We start from the raw sequence: 18,450 nt of genomic DNA on the forward strand, positions 1-18,450 counted from the left end.
CAACAACAATAACGGCTGATCAACAATTTCAACAGTAGGGGTCACTCACTATGCACATTCACGTCACTCTAAAATGACGACGCGCCCAAAGCAGCAAAACTGTACAAACGCTGGACATCCACACACCGCACCACTGTATTATCAACGCACCGCATACACCTCCATAACAATGTGCATGATACAATACTCATCAAATATTAAAGCACTCACCTATCACTTGTAAATAAAGTCCATGAGTCTGTCATTCCATCCCTTTACTCGGTTTAAAAAGTAAACAACACGGTAAACAAAATAACTTGTGCTCGGTGCTAGCTGTTAGCCACTCATAGTTGCAGTCTTTGAAATGGCGCATACAAACTTTGCTGGCCTTTGTTAGCGAATTCAGTGTAACGTTAGGTCTTCCTTTCTCAGTTATTCTCTTTTGTCTGCAAAAGACGTTTTTAGTAGATCGGCAACAAGATCTGGTGTAGGCGCCGATGACTGCAGCTGTCATTTTCTTTTCGTTGAGTTTCACTTCCGTACCATGCTTGGAAATCCCTGACTAAGGGGCGGTCTAACGCTGGGGGTAGCACTGGGCACGTCGCTAGACCCAGAGGGCGGGCTGTCACTGAACGTCAAAATTTGATTGGCTGATGATTCTGTCAGTAATGCTCTTAACAAATCAGATGTGACGTCTTTCAACAAAAGGGTAGCACTATCTGTAGTGCTGGCCTCAGACTTTTTTTTATGTAGGATATTCCAGTTCAACCTCAACTAAACTGATCATAGGCAATTTTGTGGACATTACACAAATGAAAATGATACCTAAATAATCAAAAACATTTTTCACAATTTTATTTTTTATAGGGCCAGCAGAGAAGGCCCTGCTGCCCCTGACCGCCCACCAGTACATTTGAAATTAACATGGTTTTCAAACTTTTCACAAACTTCCTTTTGACTACATTTTTATTTTTTCAGTTTATTTCTTTGGATTTTCACATTCCATGCAGTAGAGTTCATTGAGAATCATCTGTCATTTGTCAATTCAAAATTAAACATTATTTCTCTACAAAATTACAATTGTGCAGAAAATGTCACATACAATATACACCATTTTATATAACTATAGCTTTTTTCACAGTGATGTGGGCAGTTTTTGTGCCCAGGTTTTGTCAAAAAAAAAAAAAAACATGCATTCAACCAACACTATGAATAATTTAAAATCCAAAACATGCAAAAATATCATCAATGTCATCATTTAGCACATTTGGTTTCTGCAAGGCAGTCTGTGAGTCTATTTTTCCCTCAGCTTCAGGTACCTTATTTTTTCCTGACACCTCTTCTTTTGAGGATTGTTGCTGTGGCCTGTGTTTCAATGAAACAAACAAGTCTTTAACTGGTCTAGAACACTTCCTGGAAGATGCAGATCTACGTCTGGCAGTTCTGTAGCGTGCCATGAAGGTTCCATGGTGCCACCGAGTTCTCCAAAGTGCAATGAAGGAACTGGAATGTTTTTGTGGCAAAGTGTTTTGATGCATCAATGCCTTTTGAACTTTTAACTTAAAGCTCTTCAATCTCTTCTCCACCCTGAGTTTAAATATACCACATGTAACATGATTAGATATGATATACACAATAATATACACTGAAATAATTTATATTTTTAAGAATGACTAAGAAACACAAATTTAATTTAAGAGTATTTTTTGTACCTGACATCTTCAGCTTCCAGACTTTCCATTCTCAGACATTTCAAGTGCAAGAAGGCCAGGTGCTTACGCACTTGATGAAACTTACAGCTCCGGCACCAGTGCATCATTTCCTTCAGATGGGCAGCCATATTTCTGAAAGAAGACACCCTCCTCAGCGACTTCAAGAACTTCCTCTTTTGAAAGACTGCAGCTTGACTTGAGATGTCCGTTTTCATCTCTGGCTCCAGAGACATCTTTGGGAAGAATGCATCAAAATTAGCCAGTGATTGCATTTCTATAATAATCTCAGCATATTATTTTTCTCAAAAATGTACTTCAGTTTGATTTGTATAGAAGCCCATTTCCGCCACACAAGAATATATGAAACATGCTTTTCCAAGTCATAAATATGAGATGTAAAGTCAAAATTATGAGTTTAAAAGTAGTAAACATGAGATGCCAAGTCAAAATCATGACTCTCTCATAATTATGACTTATGTCAAAGTTTTTTTAAAGTGAAAATTATGTAAAAAAATCAATTATGATAAATCAAAATTATGACAAGTCAAATGTGATAAGTCAAAAAATTATGACATACTAAATTGAAATTATGAGTCAATTATGAGATAACTGTTTTTAAATTAAATAAAATACCCGTTTGGTGGATTTACAAGATTGTTGAAGCACAACCTTCATGTCCAGTCCACAGGATGAAACATCTGGAGAATTACAAGCAAATTTGATTACATAACATTTATGTATAATGTGTGCCTATAAAAGCAAAGCAGTATAAATTACACAAAAACAAAACTGGTAAGAAAACCCAAATAACCTGGCTGTCGCTGTAAAACTGCTGCCCCCAGGTCCAGACTAGAACCTTCATCATAACCAGCAGCTATTATTGGCATCATCTCTCTCTCCTCTTCATGCCCTTTACCCTCAAACAACCTGGAAAGGAGAGAAAAGTTGGACTTTCGTTTCCCTTTTTTGGCCCTTAAAGGGTCTTTTTTGACTTCTTCCAACAGTAGATCTGGGTATGAGAGGCACAGGAAGTCTTTCAGTTCCCCAGGCAGAGTAAAGTCAGTCAGGTAGGCCATGGGCTGAGACTGAGAAACCTTCTGGAGGAGTTCAGTGGTTCTTTTGTACATGGGGACGAGGGCTCTCAGAATACCTCTGAAGAACACCCTAAAAAATGATAAAAAGTGATAGGAAAAAAAATCTGTTATCCCATTTCAGAATTATATTTGTCGCACATTATTCAATTTTGTTTTGAAAGCTATCCATAAATAAGCAAGTACATGTTTAATATATTGGTATATTTTCTGAAACAATTCTTAACATTTTGGTTTTTAATTTCATTATAAACACACATTTACTTAATGGGGACATTTCATAGACATCTATTGTTTTTATATATAGCTAGTTGTAGTTATAAATACTATAACCTAACCCTAAAGGTGCATTCACATTAGATACATTTTCACAAAATCCTATTTTATATTTGAAATACATGTCTCATAAATACTGCCCATCCCTGCTGGTACACAGACTCACCAGAGACGACTAAGCATGCTGGTTATCACCACATTCAGCACAATGAACTCTCTCAGTAGCAGGTGCTGCCGTGTCAGTCTAACTGGGGTGTGAAGGATCATAGCCATGCACAGTTCTTCTATCATAAGAATTTTAAAACCAAAGTACATGGTTGTGAATGTGAACATTTAGGATACATGAAAGCTTGGGTGCACCGCTCCAGCGTTCGGGCTAAAAGACTGGAGGCTCCTAGTAGTTTGAGACAGAGCCACTCCAACGTGGGCTGACTGGGAACGTCACACTCCCCAACCTCTGCTCCAGCATCCCTACACAGAGAGAAACACATACTCTCAAAACATGTTATGGGGAAAAAAAAAATAAATAAAAAAAATAAAAAAATAGTGCATAATTTGTTTAACCTATATCTAACCTCTGAAATTTGTTTGGACACAGTTCCTTCAGATCTTCCACTGCTGCTTGTAACTTCATCTCTTTCAAGCGGTTTACGCATTGTTCAACCTGAAAAAGATGTAAATATGAGATTAGATACATTGTAAATACATTAATTAGGGATTATCATCAAGGTCTTGACATAATTACACAATACTAAATGTAATACGCATGCATACAATATGTACATTGAAGTACTTGGTTGGTTCCCACCTGTTTTAATGCTCTGAATGGCTTGTGTTGTCTAAAGCTGTTGTTCAAAACGTAAAGAAGTTCGTAAAGAACACGGATTTCTGTCTGTAGAACTTCACTACATAACAGGGTCAACACTTTCTCACAGTCAGTCAGCAGACTTTCAATCAAGATATCTAGACAGAGAAACATCATTACAATGTCATGTATTTAATTGTAAACTTCAGTAGTTTTATACAGTACGTATATACACATAATACACAACAAACACGTGCAATTGCTTTACAAAATAAAAACAAGTCTGCACTTATAATAAGTAATATTATTATAGTAATAAGAATGAAGTAACGTAGACTACACTAACACCAGTAAACAAGTGGACAACGCGACTATCTAAAGAGATCAAAAGTTACGAGTCAAGTGCTTTATCGCTGCTTAACTTACACATTATATGACTTGTGCACCGTTTTACTTGAATCTACCGGATCCACGTGCTCAGAGCAGTCACAGAAAAACACTGCGAGTATTTCTTGCATGCTTTATATGTGCTCTTTGTAGTAAAATGTAGAGTAAATATAACGTTACGGGTTAAAATATCAGAACATACCAGTTGAGTCAGTAAATGGAATTCGACTCGAAGAAACAGCACTTGGAAACGGGATGTAAGTTTTATTCCAGGGTTCCTGCGCCATGTTTACTGTTGAACGACGGGGAGAGAAAACCAGCCAATCATACGCTTTTTCATGCGATTACGTCACAGTTCCTAAAAGGTACACGCACTGTATTCTTTTGCGCAGGCGCACAGCAATAATAATAACTAACCAATTAAAAGAAAATGTGTTAAAAAAATAAATAAATAAAACGTTTTATATAACGAAAGTACTATATTGAAGCGGTTTCAATTTTCAGTTTCTGAACTGGTAAACGTGGCTATAAAAATCTACACATTAAAACTGCATGTTTTTTAGATGATAATATAAACCAAGTATAATCATATCATGTCAAAAGCCGTTTGCTTTTAATACAGCAGGTGGAAAAAGATTTTACCTGGATTAATTTTTCACATCTCAAAAAGCTGCAATTTTACCAGGGGAGTACTTTTTATAGCCACTGTGTATCAAACGTGTAGCTTACAAACAAATGTTGAGTCATATAGGCCCGGTTTCACAGACAAGGCTTAGCTTAAGCCAGGACTAGGCCATAGTTCAATTAGGATTTTAAAGTAAATTTTATAGACATGCCTTAGAAAAAAACATTACTGGCGTGCCTCTTGAAACAAAACAAGGGCACTGACATATTTCAAGATCAATCAGTGCAGGTTTCTTTCAGTTGAAACAGCTCAGACTTTCATTTTAGTCGGGAACTAGGCTTAAGCCTTGTCTGTGAAACCGGCGGATAGTTTGCAAGCAAATGTCCTCTCAATATGAATAATAATAAATATGATTATAATAGATTATTAATAAATATCCCAAATAGTACTCAATTCAAATACAATTTTAATGATAATAATACTAATAAACTTGTTTTTTTTATATAATTATGATCTTTATTATTCTTACATAAACAATCTGTAACACAGAACACAGTTAACATACGGTAACTATGTACAGAGGGTTAGGGTCAACAGCTCACCATCTTCTTTCATCCAAACAGTAATAACCATATTTATCTATTTATAAAGATGCATTTCTTTTGTGTTGTAGTACCCATGCAATAATCTGTGAATTGACTTCCTCCTGTACTGATTCTTCTGTTCTGCCACGTACTGTGAGTCCATGGTTCGCATCCTTGACCCAGTGAACAGCAGAAGGGCTTTTCATGACATGGATAATATTTTGTAGAAGATTCTAAAAAGCAAGCAAAGGATAAGCTTTGTATTACATTAATATAAATATGAAACAATCAAATAGTTTCAATGTAATCAAGAATCAAATTGCCTTTTTGCCCTTTTACCAAAAAATAAAAAATAAATAAAAATCCTGTGTTCCTGTAATAAAACTACAAGGGCTAGTTTACAGAAGAAAAAAAATCACATCATTTCAAACCTGTATGACTTACTTTCTTCTTGTGTGAAAAAAAGAAAAAAAAAAACATCTCAGAAAGAAAGTCATACAGTTTTGGAACGACATGAGTATGAGTAAATTATTACAAAACTTATAATTTAAGGTTTAACAGCAGGAACTTCAAGAATGACCATTACTCAGTTTAAAGCCCAAACCAATCGAAAACGTCTCATATGTGTTCACCTGTTGACACATGTTATCTGCAGTGCCAGAAACAAACAGCACAGAAGTTTGGGACAGTGCAAGCAGGCCACTGCTCCGCTCAACATATGTTTGTGGTTTTCCTGGTACATTCAGTGGGAATGACAAACACAGAACACCTTGGACTGCATCCTTCTGTATGTCACATATACATTTACACACAGCAACAGCTGTACGAGCACCCATAGAGCGTCCTGGAAACAAATATACATATACAGAGAGAGAGAACATTGCTATTATTATTTTTTCTTTTCTTTTGTTGGAAGAACTTTGAAAAATTATTCTTGGAAAAAGTATTCATTATTACTGCCTAAAAAAGGGAAATAATAATAGTAGAACAACAGAAGGAAAACAGGCAACTATTCAATATGGTTCACTATGAATATTATAAGAAATATATTAGTAGTGAGTATTTTTTATAATATTCGCCTATTTTATCTACATATTTTTAAAGACTTGCATCTGCAAATTTTTCAGTTCCTCCTTCAAAAATAGACTACTTTCACACATTCAAACAAGAGAGAGAGAGAAAGAGAGAGAGAGAGAAAGAGAGAGAGAGAGAAAGCGAGAGAGACCTACCTCCCAAGAAAAGGCTGTTTGGTGCATATCTCTCATGGGTCTTTAAGTATTCCTGATGGATAGAAAATTGCAACAATCATGTATTTAATATTGGAATCATCATTATTATTATATTATTATTATTATTAAGTAATAATAATAATAATAATAATACATTTTATATTTTAACACTTTTGTTTTATTGCAAGGAATCCATCTCATGAACACTTGAACCCAGGTGAAAAATAAGTGCACTTCCATAATGCACTTAAAGTGCTCTATTTTCGCACACTAATTTTGTACTTAACATACTAAAAATGATCCTTTAGTACTTCTTAAGGTCAATTTAAGATCATCTAAGTGTACTCAACTGTGCTATTTTGAGACACCATGAATATGAACTAAAATGCACTTTTAACATACTATCTTTGTATTTTAAAAATGTATTTAGTTACCACTTGTAGTACACTTGATCCCACCTTTCATACACTAGTACACCCAAGTGTACAACAAATGGTAGATAAATATTTTTTTTAATACAAAGATAGTATGTTAAAAGTGCATTTTAGTTCATGGTGTTCATATTCATGGAGTCTCAAAATAGCACAGTTGAGTACATTTAGATGATCTTAAGTTGACCTTAAGAAGCACTAAAGGATCATTTTTAGTATATTAAGTACAAAATTAGTGCGTGAAAATAGAGCGCATTATGGAAGTACACTTGCTTTTCACCTGGGAACACTTAACAATAAACATGAAACACACAACACCACCATTTATTTATTTAACACACATACTTATTACATTTAAAATGTGCACCTAACATACCTGTACATACTAAATTGTCTATTTTGTATATTGTGTTTGTGCTATTTTGCACATTTTCTATTTTGTATATTATTATCTGTTTTGTCACTGTCATTCTGTCGCACTGTGGAGCTTCTGTCACCAAAACAAATTCCTCGTATGTGTAAACATACCTGGCAATAAAGCTAATTCTGATTCTGAATATGTATTTAATATTAACATATTATTTATACTACTACTATCACTGCTAATGATAACGATACATTTTAGAATATATATATTTTTTTTTATAATTTTTTGTTTTATTATTAAAAAGGAATACATGAATAAAATGCAGTTACAACGTAAACATTTTATGTGCACGATGGTGCTTCCAATAATGAAAATGAAGTGCTTACTACAACGGCGCTGTAAGCTCTGATTCTGTACAGAAAGTTTAGCGCCCTGCAGGTGAATCGCAGACACAGAACGCCAGAACGGGCGAGAGCGCGCGCGAGGCTCTCCAGCTGTTTGGTGTGCATGTCTCCCCCCGCGCCGTGCGTCAACACCACAGCTGTGCAATGTCCCGCGCTGACGTCTGCAGGGACCGTCAACACACCGTCCAGCTCCTTCTGCTCGAACGGGATTCTCACATTCTCCTGTGATATTCATGTGAATGAAAAATGTTAAAAACGAAGCTCATTGTAGACAATGCACCAAAATTGTTTTGTAAACACTCATTATATTCCACTCCGTTCACACAAAAAAATGTGTTAAGAAGTTGGATATAATGTTTCTATAGCTAAAATACCTCTGAAAACTCCATGTAGGGATTGCATAGACGGGTTTCTCACACGTGGAATGTGTGGATGTTCATATGAATCACGTTGTTTACAGCGCCACCTGATGTAAAGGAGTGAGCATGCGCCTCAGGTAAGATGGCTACATGAAAATGTTACAAATTTTTATGATGAACTGTTCGCACAGTTAACACTAAAAGTTAGAACACACTTCATCGTTAGAAAAAAAAAAAATATATATATATATATATATATATCAAAGCAATTTTAAAGAAATATAAGTTTGTTTGGTTTGAGAAAGACCAGAGCATGTTCGTCACATATTTCTCAGGGTAGGTTTATGTCAATTTCTATATAAACCTCCTTAAATCTTTTAAGTCTTAGCTACTAAATACGTAAGTGAATAAAGAAATAAAAGAAAAAAGCAATCAAACATGTCTGCTGTTAATTATTCCATTATAATGAATTATTATGAATAGAATAACCAAATTATTCTGTCAATTATTCTGGTCTAAACTTTGTGTAATGTATAGTAACTCTACATCAAAGTTTATAAGCAAGCCCATCTATCAAACTTTCTAAACAAATATATAATTGAATATAAACCAGACCAACGAGAATGAAGAAACACAAAGATTTAATACAAAAAGAGAAACATTCAGTTAAGACATTGCAGTCACAAGACACTTGATGCACCAAGTCTGTGGTCTCGGAAACATCTTTTTCTGCAAATCCATCTAAATTTAACGGCTGCTGTTACATAACACAACATGTGGTCTCTCACAGCTCATCTCTGACCTATACAAAAACAAAACAAACAATTAGAAATGTTTGATCTGATCCAGAGCAAATGCATTGCGGACCAAAAGAATTCTTATAAACATTTTATCAGAGTCATCTGCTGATCAATCCATGTCGTAAACAGTGTATTGCCCTCATAAACCCAGGTTGTGTTCTTTATGAAATGACGATAAATCCATCAGATACTTAATTAAATGTTATACCATATGGTGGTAAATTGTTCACTGTTGTTTCTTAACAATAATTTTTTTTATCATGCAGATATATTTTAACAATATGAATAGTATAAAACCACATAAATAGAAATTGTTGTATGGACAAGTGAAAAAAGTGCTAAATTTGTATGAGGCGAGTTTGGTTAGGATATTTTATTTTAATGTAATCGAGAAATATTTTACTATTATTATACACTGATGACTATTATTATACCGAGTATGGTCAGTACAATCTCTATTACTGTGTGAAATAGGTTAAATGAATACAAATGAATATACCCATTATAGTGATTTCAGTTAATACCAAGAACACAGACCTTTTTTCTTGCGCAGTAACATGGGAAAAGTTCATCCTTTGGCTGTTCCACCAGCTCCATACCATCACGAACTTTGGGCTCAGTGACCTGCAGTTCAGCATACTTCTAAAAACAAAAACACAGAGCTGGATGAGTGTAGAAATTTTAATTAGCATACAAATTTTTCCTGGCAAAAATAAACAGAAAGATATTACATGGCATATTACATTTATTTCACAACACGCAAGTTCAGCTACATAATTTCCCCATCTTTCCATCCAATCACACACCCTCTTACTTTCTTTGTCTTGGTGAAGCACTTTTATTTAGAAATTTGTATTAACTGCAACATCATCACACTAAACAAGCATCTTTATCAGCAGTATGAATCACATAAAATTCAAGTAGCCGCTGTGGTCTTGACCTCCAACACTTCCACACCTCAAACGCACACAGGTTTATTGCTGAGAAGTGCTTTGAGGCCAGAACTTGTGTTTAAAGATTAATGTTTCCAGCCGATGGTTATGAAAAACCATAAAGTGCTGGGGTTTATGAACTCAGGGGTACTTGCACACAGTGACTAATTTGAGCACACAGGGAACGGGACCATGTTGATGAAAATAAAATGAAAATATAATTTGCTGCAAGGTTGATAAAAAGTGAATGTATGAAACTGCGTCCAGTTAAGTGTTAAAAATAAGATTAAAAGGTTATGTATTATTTTTTCTTTTGTTGGAATTCATCTGTAAGCACTACAAATTTGTGACACTTGTAGAAGTCAGTTAGATTAAATATATCCAGTTCTTGACCGTTTATATAGGAAAAAATATACTATTCAAACCAATAGTATATTTTGCTTAAAAAATGCTAATAAAGCTGCCAATGACACAAGACAAAACAAACCTTTTTTTAAAGATTGCATTTCTGATTTCGACGATGTTTATATATTTATAGAGGATAGAAAGAAAACAAAATTGCTGATTTAGAACAAGACTTTATTTTTGTACCTTAAGTGCTTCTAGTCATATTACCATCTTATCAACACAGTAATATACAGTAAAATGACCACTGAACATGTGTGCCGTGCAGATGGCAAGACGCGCACTATTTAACCTTTGTCTTTTGAGTCCTTGAGAACAACACATAAAACTTGGATGAAGATGGAAGATCAAGACAAGATAAGATATGCACACTGATAAGTCCATAAAATCAAAAAATAGGAACAGAGGAAATTAGAAAGAGCCGTTGTGGAAAATAAGGTATTAAAAAGGTGATAAACAACCTGTAGTGTCAGCGAAACAGTAACCATTCCGCTCTTGGTGTAGTTACTGCCACAATACACATACTGTACCCATAGCACTGAACTAAAGAACGAGAAAAAAAAAAATACCTGAAAGAGTTTGAAGTAGTAACAGAATATACTGTCACCCATCAGATGAGTTCGTGCAAACTGCTGACCTGCCAGGGCAATTCGCTTTGCCTGTAAGATTAAAAAAAAAGAAAAAAGAAAGGTGACAGGATTGTTTGAGTCACATTTTTAACATCGCAATCTCCTCAACTGCAAACCTGTTCACCTGCGTCTACCACCACAAGGCTGCATGTGAACCTAATGCTTTGCGAACAGAGAATAATAGCTTCAGCATCTCCAATTCATGCAGATGCAAACTATTCAGTACTAAGACTGGCTAATAAAACAATTAGCATTTTGTATTTTATTAATAGATTAAAAATGAATATAAGGTACACAATTCCGTTCTCCCAGGATTCTGTGATCAAACTCAAATGATCCCCACAAGATTTGAGCTTACGATTGTGTGTCTGCCAAAATACGGAAATGTAAAAGCAATGCAGAGAGTGTGAAAGGCATTCTCAGAAACATTATTATAATACATAATTGATATAAAAGAATGTTGCAAATCTCAGGGCATTTTTTTGAGAAAAGGCCAGCAAATTCAGTACTTTTGGAATATGCTAAACATCCATCCATTATATTATATAAACTGTATCATACAGATTATTAATTAAACTATATATTGAAAATTGGTCTCTTTTATTAAAGGAATATGCCACTTGAGGCCATGCCCTACAGTGATTTTACCATGGTCAAGGGAGGTTTAGGTTCTTTGCATTACAAAATAGTAATAATTCAGATAACATAAAACAACTGATAAAAAGTCTGTGCTCACGTATTTTGTGTTCATATGAGGACCGGAGATGTGCATGTGTGAATGGGGATGATGTACCTCCTCATCATGGTCTCTAGCCCACTGGATCTTCTCCAGTAGGTCACTGAGATCAGCTTTGAAGGGGATATAGTGCACCCATGGCTGGAGCTGCTTGTAAAAGTGCTCATAATAGATGGAGTCATGTTTGAACACCACACTGTCCCCTGCAAGCAGATAAGGCAGTCTGTACGCTGCCACTGTCCCGTCAACATTTATCTGGTACTTGTACTGTTAAAAGAGAAACATACAAGTCACCTCAGGTAAAAATAACAACATGAAAATATTTTTAAAAATATGTAAATTAATTTAATTGAGAATCTATGCTGTGTGTACTGAAGTAGTTCTGTGAAATCCATGCACCTTGAAAAAATCAAAAAAGGACACATGCTTGACGAGGGGCCCGTAAAGGCTTTCATCATGCTTGAAAAAGAAGAAGTTGGTTAAGGCGGCATCAAGCATGTCAGGGTTCGCCCGCGCCAGTTTAACCAGCTCAAGACGCTCTTTCCTGCTGTCTCGACCTCTCCAGAATGCTTTGCTGATCTTCTGTCCCCACGCTGGACCTGTGTGTCCCTGAACAGACATCATGTCCAGACTCACTCTGTCACATAAAAATAAATGATCAATGGACAAAATATATTTTAATCAGTCAGAAGAAAATAATATGTAGTAAAGAGATTTAAATTCATGTTGTCTAAACAAATCGCTGAACATTTCTATGTTTCACAAAAGTTGTGTTAGCATAGATATTACATCTTGTTTTCATTGACAGACATTTTAAGTATTACCACAATTATATCATGTGGGGGGAAAAAAAATTATTCATAATCACAGACCACAAACTCTGAGACCACTTGCCTTTAAAGTTGTCCAAATGAAGTTCTTAGCAATGCATATTAATAATCAAAAATGAAGTTTTGATATATTTACAGTAGGAAATTTACAAAATATCTTCATGGAACATGATCTTTACTTAATGTCCTAATGATTTTTGGCATAAAAGAAAAATCAATAATTTTGACCCATACAATGTATTTTTGGCTATTACTACAAATATACCCCAGCGACTTAAAGGGATAGTTCACCCAAAAATGAAAATTCTGTCATCATCTACTCACCCTCAAGTACTTCCAAACCTGTATGAATGTCTTTGTTCTGCTGAACACAAAGGAAGATATTCTGAAGAATGTGGGAAACAGAGCAGTTCTGGGGCACCATTGACTTCTATAGTATTGTTTTTCCTACTATGGAAGTCAATGGTGCCCCAAAACAGCCTGGTTACAAACTTTCTTCAAAATATCTTCCTTTGTGTTCAGCAGAACAAAGACATTCATACAGGTTTGGAACTACTTGAGGGTGAGTAAATGATGACAGAATTTTCATTTTTGGGTGAACTATCCCTTTAAGACTGGTTTTGTGGTCCAGGATCACATATAGCCATACCATTTTTTCTTTCTTTTCCTAAAACACGTTGTTTGACATTTTGCTACAATAAAGAGTCTTAAAAGTAAGTTTGTTTATTCCCTAGTTTAAATCAGATTTTAAATCCTAGATAGAGCTCCCTAAAAATCAATAAAAAGTTTTATGTTGTTCCATAAAAATTTTATATGTTAACTGCATCTCCAAGAGTCACAAGAGTTTCTTTACCTGCCCATAGTCTCCAATACAGATTCAGTCAGGTCATATGTCGGCATGACAATGTCTTGTGTATCATTGGACCCACACCATGAAAAGATCGGGCTGGGCTTCTCAGACGCCCGTCTCTTCTCCAGGGGCCAGTCCCCCAAATTAACAAAAAACTCAATGTCTGGAATCTTGACCTGGTCACACACGACAACAATAAGTGGACTGTTCGTTTTTCAGTTATGAATTTACACTAATCAGTCATTCAAAATAACACAAAACATATTATTCAAAATACAATTCAAAAGTTTGAAAATTATGCTAAAGTATTTCTCTTATGCTCAAAAAGACTGCATTTATTAGATTAAAAATACAGTAAAACAGTAATATTGTTACATATTATTACAATTTAAAATAACTGATCACATGATCCTTCAGAAATCAGTCTAATATACAGATTTGGTGTTCAAGAAACATTTCTTATTAATATAAATGTTGAAAACAATTATGCTGCTTAATATTTTTGTGGAACTATTTTTTCAGGAGTCCTAGGTGAAAAAGTTTAAAAGAACAATCTTTTGTAACATTATTAATGTCTTTACGGTCATTTTGTAATCAATTGAATGCATCCTTAATAGATGTAATTATTTCTTTCAAAAAAAAAAAAAAAAAGATTAACATTGTTGACTCTAAAACTTTGGATGGTAGTGTATGAAAATATTACTGAATACTAATATATATATATATATATATATATATATAAAGAAATAGTGCTATCAAATGATTAATCACATCCAAAATAAAAGTTTTTGTTTACATAATACATGAGTGTGTACTGTGTATATTTATCATGTATATATTTAAGAGAAATATGCTATGTTTATATATTAAATATATTTATATATAATATAAAATTGTATAATATAAATGCATATACATGTAATTATTTTCAAAATATATACATGCATGTGTGTGTATTTATATATACATAATAAACAAACACATTACACATACATATAGTATGTAAACAAAAACTTTTATTCTGGATGCGTTTAATCGTTTGACAGCCCTTACCCCCTAAAAATAATTGAACTATTTTGGGACAATGCCACAAACCTATCAACAATATTATTGTATGAACTGAAATGAACACTAATACTCAAGTTAAATTCTCCTTTTTTAATGTACATGCCCCAACCGTTCTATGTTGGAGTGCCATCTAATGGTAATGAAGGTAAATGACTAAGCACATACTTCAGATGTTTATTAATAACATTATTATTACTTAACATAACTTAACTAAAAGCACCCAAAAAACATTTGTACTAATACTCACTTTACGTGTAAGGGACAGAAGGAAGGCATCCATGAAGATCCTGAATCCGACATGTTCTCCATGTGTTTTTATATAAACCTAGAGTAAAAAAGAATACAACAGTTCAAGACATTATGAGATATTTTTCAATATCTAATTGTTTCCTTAAGTAGAGTGACAGATATACAGACAGAACACTTCTACCCAATCAATGGTCCACCAATCATTTTAAACAGATGTCAAAATACTATTCAATTCTTTCTGTGAAAAACCTTGAAAAATAATTGTGTAGTTTATGTTTAAAACAATCCACAGGTATTTGAATGAGGCATGTGTGAACCTGGTTGTTTTTAATGGTGTAGTGACACAGGCTATGTCTCTTTCCAAAGCGCTTAAAGATCTCATGGGCATTATGGTCTGGATCCACACTAGGAAAGACAGATAAATCGCTCTCTATCTGAGAGAAAGAGGCCGGGCAGTGCATGCTCTTTTCCCATAATGCATCACTGGGCTCTGGGCAGTCACATGATTCGTGATACACTGCACCTGGACAGTGAGAAACAGGTTAGTGTCAACTTCCAGACATTGTTCATCGCTATATGATGAAGGTGGACTTGATTCTTCTCACCTTTGAGCACATATGGTGACTTTCCCACCAGCTTGTCGTTCAAGAGAATCTGAATGTGCAGATCTGTGTAACTGGCATACATGCGGTACCGAACCAGAAATGACCCGTCATTCCGGTCTAAAATCTGGATCCAGATTCTGGCATACGGGTCTGTTGGAGATGTAATCTTCACTTCAAATGTCTTCTCTCCAGGAGAAGTTGTGAAACTGAAGATGAGGAAATATACAATAACAAAGGCATTATTATTATTATTTTTTTTTTTATCCATGATAGAAGTAAACTGATGCCTTAATGTGGACACATGAAATGTGAACCTAAAGATGGGATGCGTAAACAAGAAGCTTTTACCGCCTTGGGCAAAACTCAAAGATAGACCTGTCCTGGGAATGTACCAGCCATTTGTTGTTAAAAACAGTTTATTTTATAACAGAACACAGTGTCTGTCATGAGAAAAACATACAGTCATAAAAGACTGACATGATACGACTAACAATGACTAATTACTACTAATTCGTCCTTTAGCAGATTTACTCAAGCACTTACAGCACAATTGCCTTGGATTAAATAAAAGCTCTTCTTTGCATCACTTTTATGCTGTATGTTATACAGGTTCTTTAGCACCAATAGTTTACTAAATAAAGAATAAGATGATCTTGGTGGAACTATTCAAGTTTTACTGTGGTTATCTTTTTTTGGTCTAGCTGAAACCTTTGTTTAAGGCAAGATTATTTTTCTCATGCACTGGTCAATTTTGAGTTATTTTGCTTCCGGGTTATTCTACAGAAACGTCCACTTTTGGTATGGCAAAATGTCTTATCTTTTTTTTTACATTTAAACTTAGACCACATTATTAGATTACCTTTTGACTTTATGAATACATATAAATGACAGCTTAATTATTATTTTTTTTTTTTAGCTTTTTTTTGCAATTATTTCAAGACCACATGTATCATTTTTTGTCACTGGTGTTACCTTTTTTAGCAATATTAAAAGTTTTCATGAAATATTATTTCTAAAAAAAAATTGCAGCACATGTAGTCACAGTTACAGAAAAATAATGAAAATGCAAGAAATAAGGAGATTATGTTTTATTTATTTAATGTGACAGACAAAAACAGTACAGTAACTCAGTAACACAGCACAGTAACACCAGTGACAGTAACACCAGTGACATACATTAGACCTGATATACTCATCGTCACTGGTGTTATCCATAAGGAAGGTAACACCAGTGACAATTTTCATGAAAAATGCATTTTACAAAATGTCTGCTGCAAGGTATCAAGCCACATGTTGTCAATCATGGTATACTCACTAAATTAAGTAGTTTAATCCATTTGTATTATAGTTTTTTTTTACATTTCCCTAACAATAAATAGGTCACACCAGTGACATCAACTAAAAGCTTCATATGAAATCATGAGATAAATGAGAAAATGTATCATAACTGAAAAGAAACAGTGGACTAAACATGAGCCCTTTTTCGTAGATGTTTAGAAAATAGGAAGGAGGAAGTCGAGTGATGTCATCAGTGTGATTTTTTATTCCAAAATAAAAGACTTTTGTTTAGCGGTAACATAATATTTTTTTGGTATTTTGTTTTATTATGCCATTTATATCATATATTTGATAGTTATGAATAGACTTTTGTATTTTAAATGGTAGAAAATCCTGTTTTTGACCTCAAAATAAAGCACTTTCCTGCTGTACATGGCTGTGGGGACGAGCAGTTTTGTGGTACTTGGAATTCAATATAATTAATTTAAAAAAAATAATGCCACATTGATGGCTCAGGAAGATGTAATTGTTCAAATAACATATTATTTCATTTTAAAATATAAAAAAATTGTAACCCTAATGTGTATTTCAATTGTAATATTTCTTTAAAGTCTAGGGACAGAAAAGTGGACGTTTCTGTAGAATGACCCTTCCATTCCATTTTTACTTTCTGTCCAGAGGAAAGAAAACATCTCATATATGTATTTATTTTATTACATCTTTTTGCATCTGTAGATTTCAATTACATTAGGCTACATATCTTTAAATAATATTTCCTTAGAATGATTTTTAGTTTTTTTTATATCATGCACTAAGCCTTAAATCTGTAATAGTTCAACAAAATGAAACTAAATCTTAAATCTGGCTTCATCCAGTGTTCAAGTTTATGTTCTGGAAATGTATGCAAATTAATATTTCATTAGATAATATATCGATTGCATATTAAAGCTGTCATACTATTGTCTTAATGCACTGTGATTTATCAGCTGGGGAAGTAAGGTGAATTTTCACATGTGGTGTTTTGTGGTAAATAAAAATGAACGTGAAATGCACCCTTAATCCAGGGTTTGAACCCACAACTTATATTTTCCAGCCAGATGTGTAACCACAAAGCCACAAGTGCCCCATTCTGGTCTTCTAGCAGAACTCACTCACTTTCGTCCGGTGGAGTCCACTGTCTGTATGAAGAAGAACCGAGCAGGAAGGACGATGTTTGTTTCCAGTCCAGGACCCCAGATCAAAGTTTTGCTCGCGCTGGGCGCTACCGCTGCCTTTGATCTCCGCGTCATGAAAATGATGCAAGGCATCAAGAGCAGCAAAAGTTTTCTCAACATGTTTATAGAGGATGAGGACACGTTCAGTAGTGGACGCGTTCATTTATCATCACTTCCTCAGAATGACAGTGCTCTTAAAAACATTGCTTAAAAACACTAAAGATACTTCACCACATACTCACATTCACCAGCGGTTCGGTGTGCAAACCAACCCAGACACCCTCGTGAGAAAATCTCGAAGGCGCTCATGTGATTGGTCTGTGTGCGTCAATGACGCAACGTACTGGAAGCTGATTGGCTGTCTAATAGGAAGAGGAAAGACGCTTGCTAATGCTGCTGCTTGTAGTCGGCGCTGCTTCAGTGCATTCATTGTAAATAAGGGTATCCGTTAATCACAATGTGCTTATAACTCGTACAAAATAAGAACAGGGTATTGCAACTCATTTAAAAAAAAAAACATTTTATTTAACCCTTGTATGGTGTTCCGGTCTGTGGGACCCGTTTTCACTTTTTATCAAAATAAAAATGATACTATTAATTTTTTT

The 18,450-nt window shown here is 34.5% G+C and overlaps 3 protein-coding genes across 6 annotated transcripts; all 3 read right to left on the reverse strand.

Annotated features, from left to right (window-relative positions):
* Nucleotides 1-856: 856 nt before the first annotated feature.
* On the reverse strand, nt 857-4,542 carry nepro (nucleolus and neural progenitor protein). The gene is made up of 9 exons (XM_058786008.1): nt 4,453-4,542; nt 3,867-4,021; nt 3,634-3,722; nt 3,401-3,529; nt 3,225-3,302; nt 2,503-2,855; nt 2,325-2,389; nt 1,692-1,924; nt 857-1,566 (listed from the first exon to the last, which is right to left on the reverse strand). Exons 1-9 carry the CDS (start codon nt 4,535-4,537, stop codon nt 1,197-1,199), a joined length of 1,557 nt encoding a protein of 518 aa, XP_058641991.1. The 5' UTR covers nt 4,538-4,542; the 3' UTR covers nt 857-1,196.
* tex30 (testis expressed 30) lies at nt 4,459-8,416 on the reverse strand. 2 transcript variants are annotated; one of them, XM_058786010.1, is made up of 6 exons: nt 8,265-8,416; nt 7,873-8,112; nt 6,689-6,740; nt 6,092-6,303; nt 5,552-5,692; nt 4,459-4,542 (listed from the first exon to the last, which is right to left on the reverse strand). In XM_058786010.1, exons 1-6 carry the CDS (start codon nt 8,277-8,279, stop codon nt 4,540-4,542), a joined length of 663 nt encoding a protein of 220 aa, XP_058641993.1. In that variant the 5' UTR covers nt 8,280-8,416; the 3' UTR covers nt 4,459-4,539. The 2 variants fall into 2 exon arrangements, with proteins under 2 accessions (XP_058641993.1, XP_058641992.1); XM_058786009.1 differs by lacking the exon at nt 4,459-4,542 and having other exon boundaries at nt 5,393-5,692.
* A 457-nt stretch (nt 8,417-8,873) lies between these two features.
* Nucleotides 8,874-18,264, reverse strand: poglut2 (protein O-glucosyltransferase 2). 3 transcript variants are annotated; one of them, XM_058785978.1, is made up of 11 exons: nt 18,088-18,169; nt 17,787-17,909; nt 15,354-15,559; nt 15,066-15,271; nt 14,747-14,824; nt 13,435-13,607; nt 12,151-12,388; nt 11,752-12,018; nt 10,956-11,045; nt 9,587-9,691; nt 8,874-9,051 (listed from the first exon to the last, which is right to left on the reverse strand). In XM_058785978.1, the coding sequence occupies exons 3-11, from the start codon at nt 15,433-15,435 to the stop codon at nt 9,034-9,036; spliced, it is 1,257 nt and encodes a 418-aa protein (XP_058641961.1). In that variant the 5' UTR covers nt 15,436-15,559; nt 17,787-17,909; nt 18,088-18,169; the 3' UTR covers nt 8,874-9,033. The 3 variants fall into 3 exon arrangements, with proteins under 3 accessions (XP_058641961.1, XP_058641959.1, XP_058641960.1); XM_058785976.1 differs by having other exon boundaries at nt 17,787-18,264; XM_058785977.1 differs by having other exon boundaries at nt 11,809-12,018; nt 17,787-18,251.
* Between the last annotated feature and the right edge of the window lie 186 nt (nt 18,265-18,450).

The sequence above is a fragment of the Onychostoma macrolepis genome, chromosome 09 (assembly GCF_012432095.1).
Source record: "Onychostoma macrolepis isolate SWU-2019 chromosome 09, ASM1243209v1, whole genome shotgun sequence".
NCBI classification, from domain to species: Eukaryota; Metazoa; Chordata; class Actinopteri; order Cypriniformes; family Cyprinidae; genus Onychostoma; species Onychostoma macrolepis.

What these genes read in the sequence shown, in the direction of transcription:
- nepro (XM_058786008.1), bottom strand. Translation starts at nt 4,537, where the DNA reads ATGGCGCAGGAACCCTGGAATAAAACTTACATCCCGTTTCCAAGTGCT. An exon ending in TCCATTTACTGACTCAACTG is followed by an intron (nt 4,022 to 4,452) that starts GTATGTTCTGAT and finishes TTCTCTGTCTAG; the next exon opens with ATATCTTGATTGAAAGTCTG. An exon ending in AGTTTTACAGCGACAGCCAG is followed by an intron (nt 2,390 to 2,502) that starts GTTATTTGGGTT and finishes GTAATTCTCCAG; the next exon opens with ATGTTTCATCCTGTGGACTG.
- tex30 (XM_058786009.1), bottom strand. An exon ending in GAGCTTACAGCGCCGTTGTA is followed by an intron (nt 6,741 to 7,872) that starts GTAAGCACTTCA and finishes TCTATCCATCAG; the next exon opens with GAATACTTAAAGACCCATGA. An exon ending in CAGATAACATGTGTCAACAG is followed by an intron (nt 5,693 to 6,091) that starts GTGAACACATAT and finishes CTTGCTTTTTAG; the next exon opens with AATCTTCTACAAAATATTAT.
- poglut2 (XM_058785976.1), bottom strand. Translation starts at nt 17,965, where the DNA reads ATGTTGAGAAAACTTTTGCTGCTCTTGATGCCTTGCATCATTTTCATG. An exon ending in GTGGACTCCACCGGACGAAA is followed by an intron (nt 15,560 to 17,786) that starts GTGAGTGAGTTC and finishes CCTCATCTTCAG; the next exon opens with TTTCACAACTTCTCCTGGAG. An exon ending in TTCTGTCCCTTACACGTAAA is followed by an intron (nt 13,608 to 14,746) that starts GTGAGTATTAGT and finishes GTGTGTGACCAG; the next exon opens with GTCAAGATTCCAGACATTGA.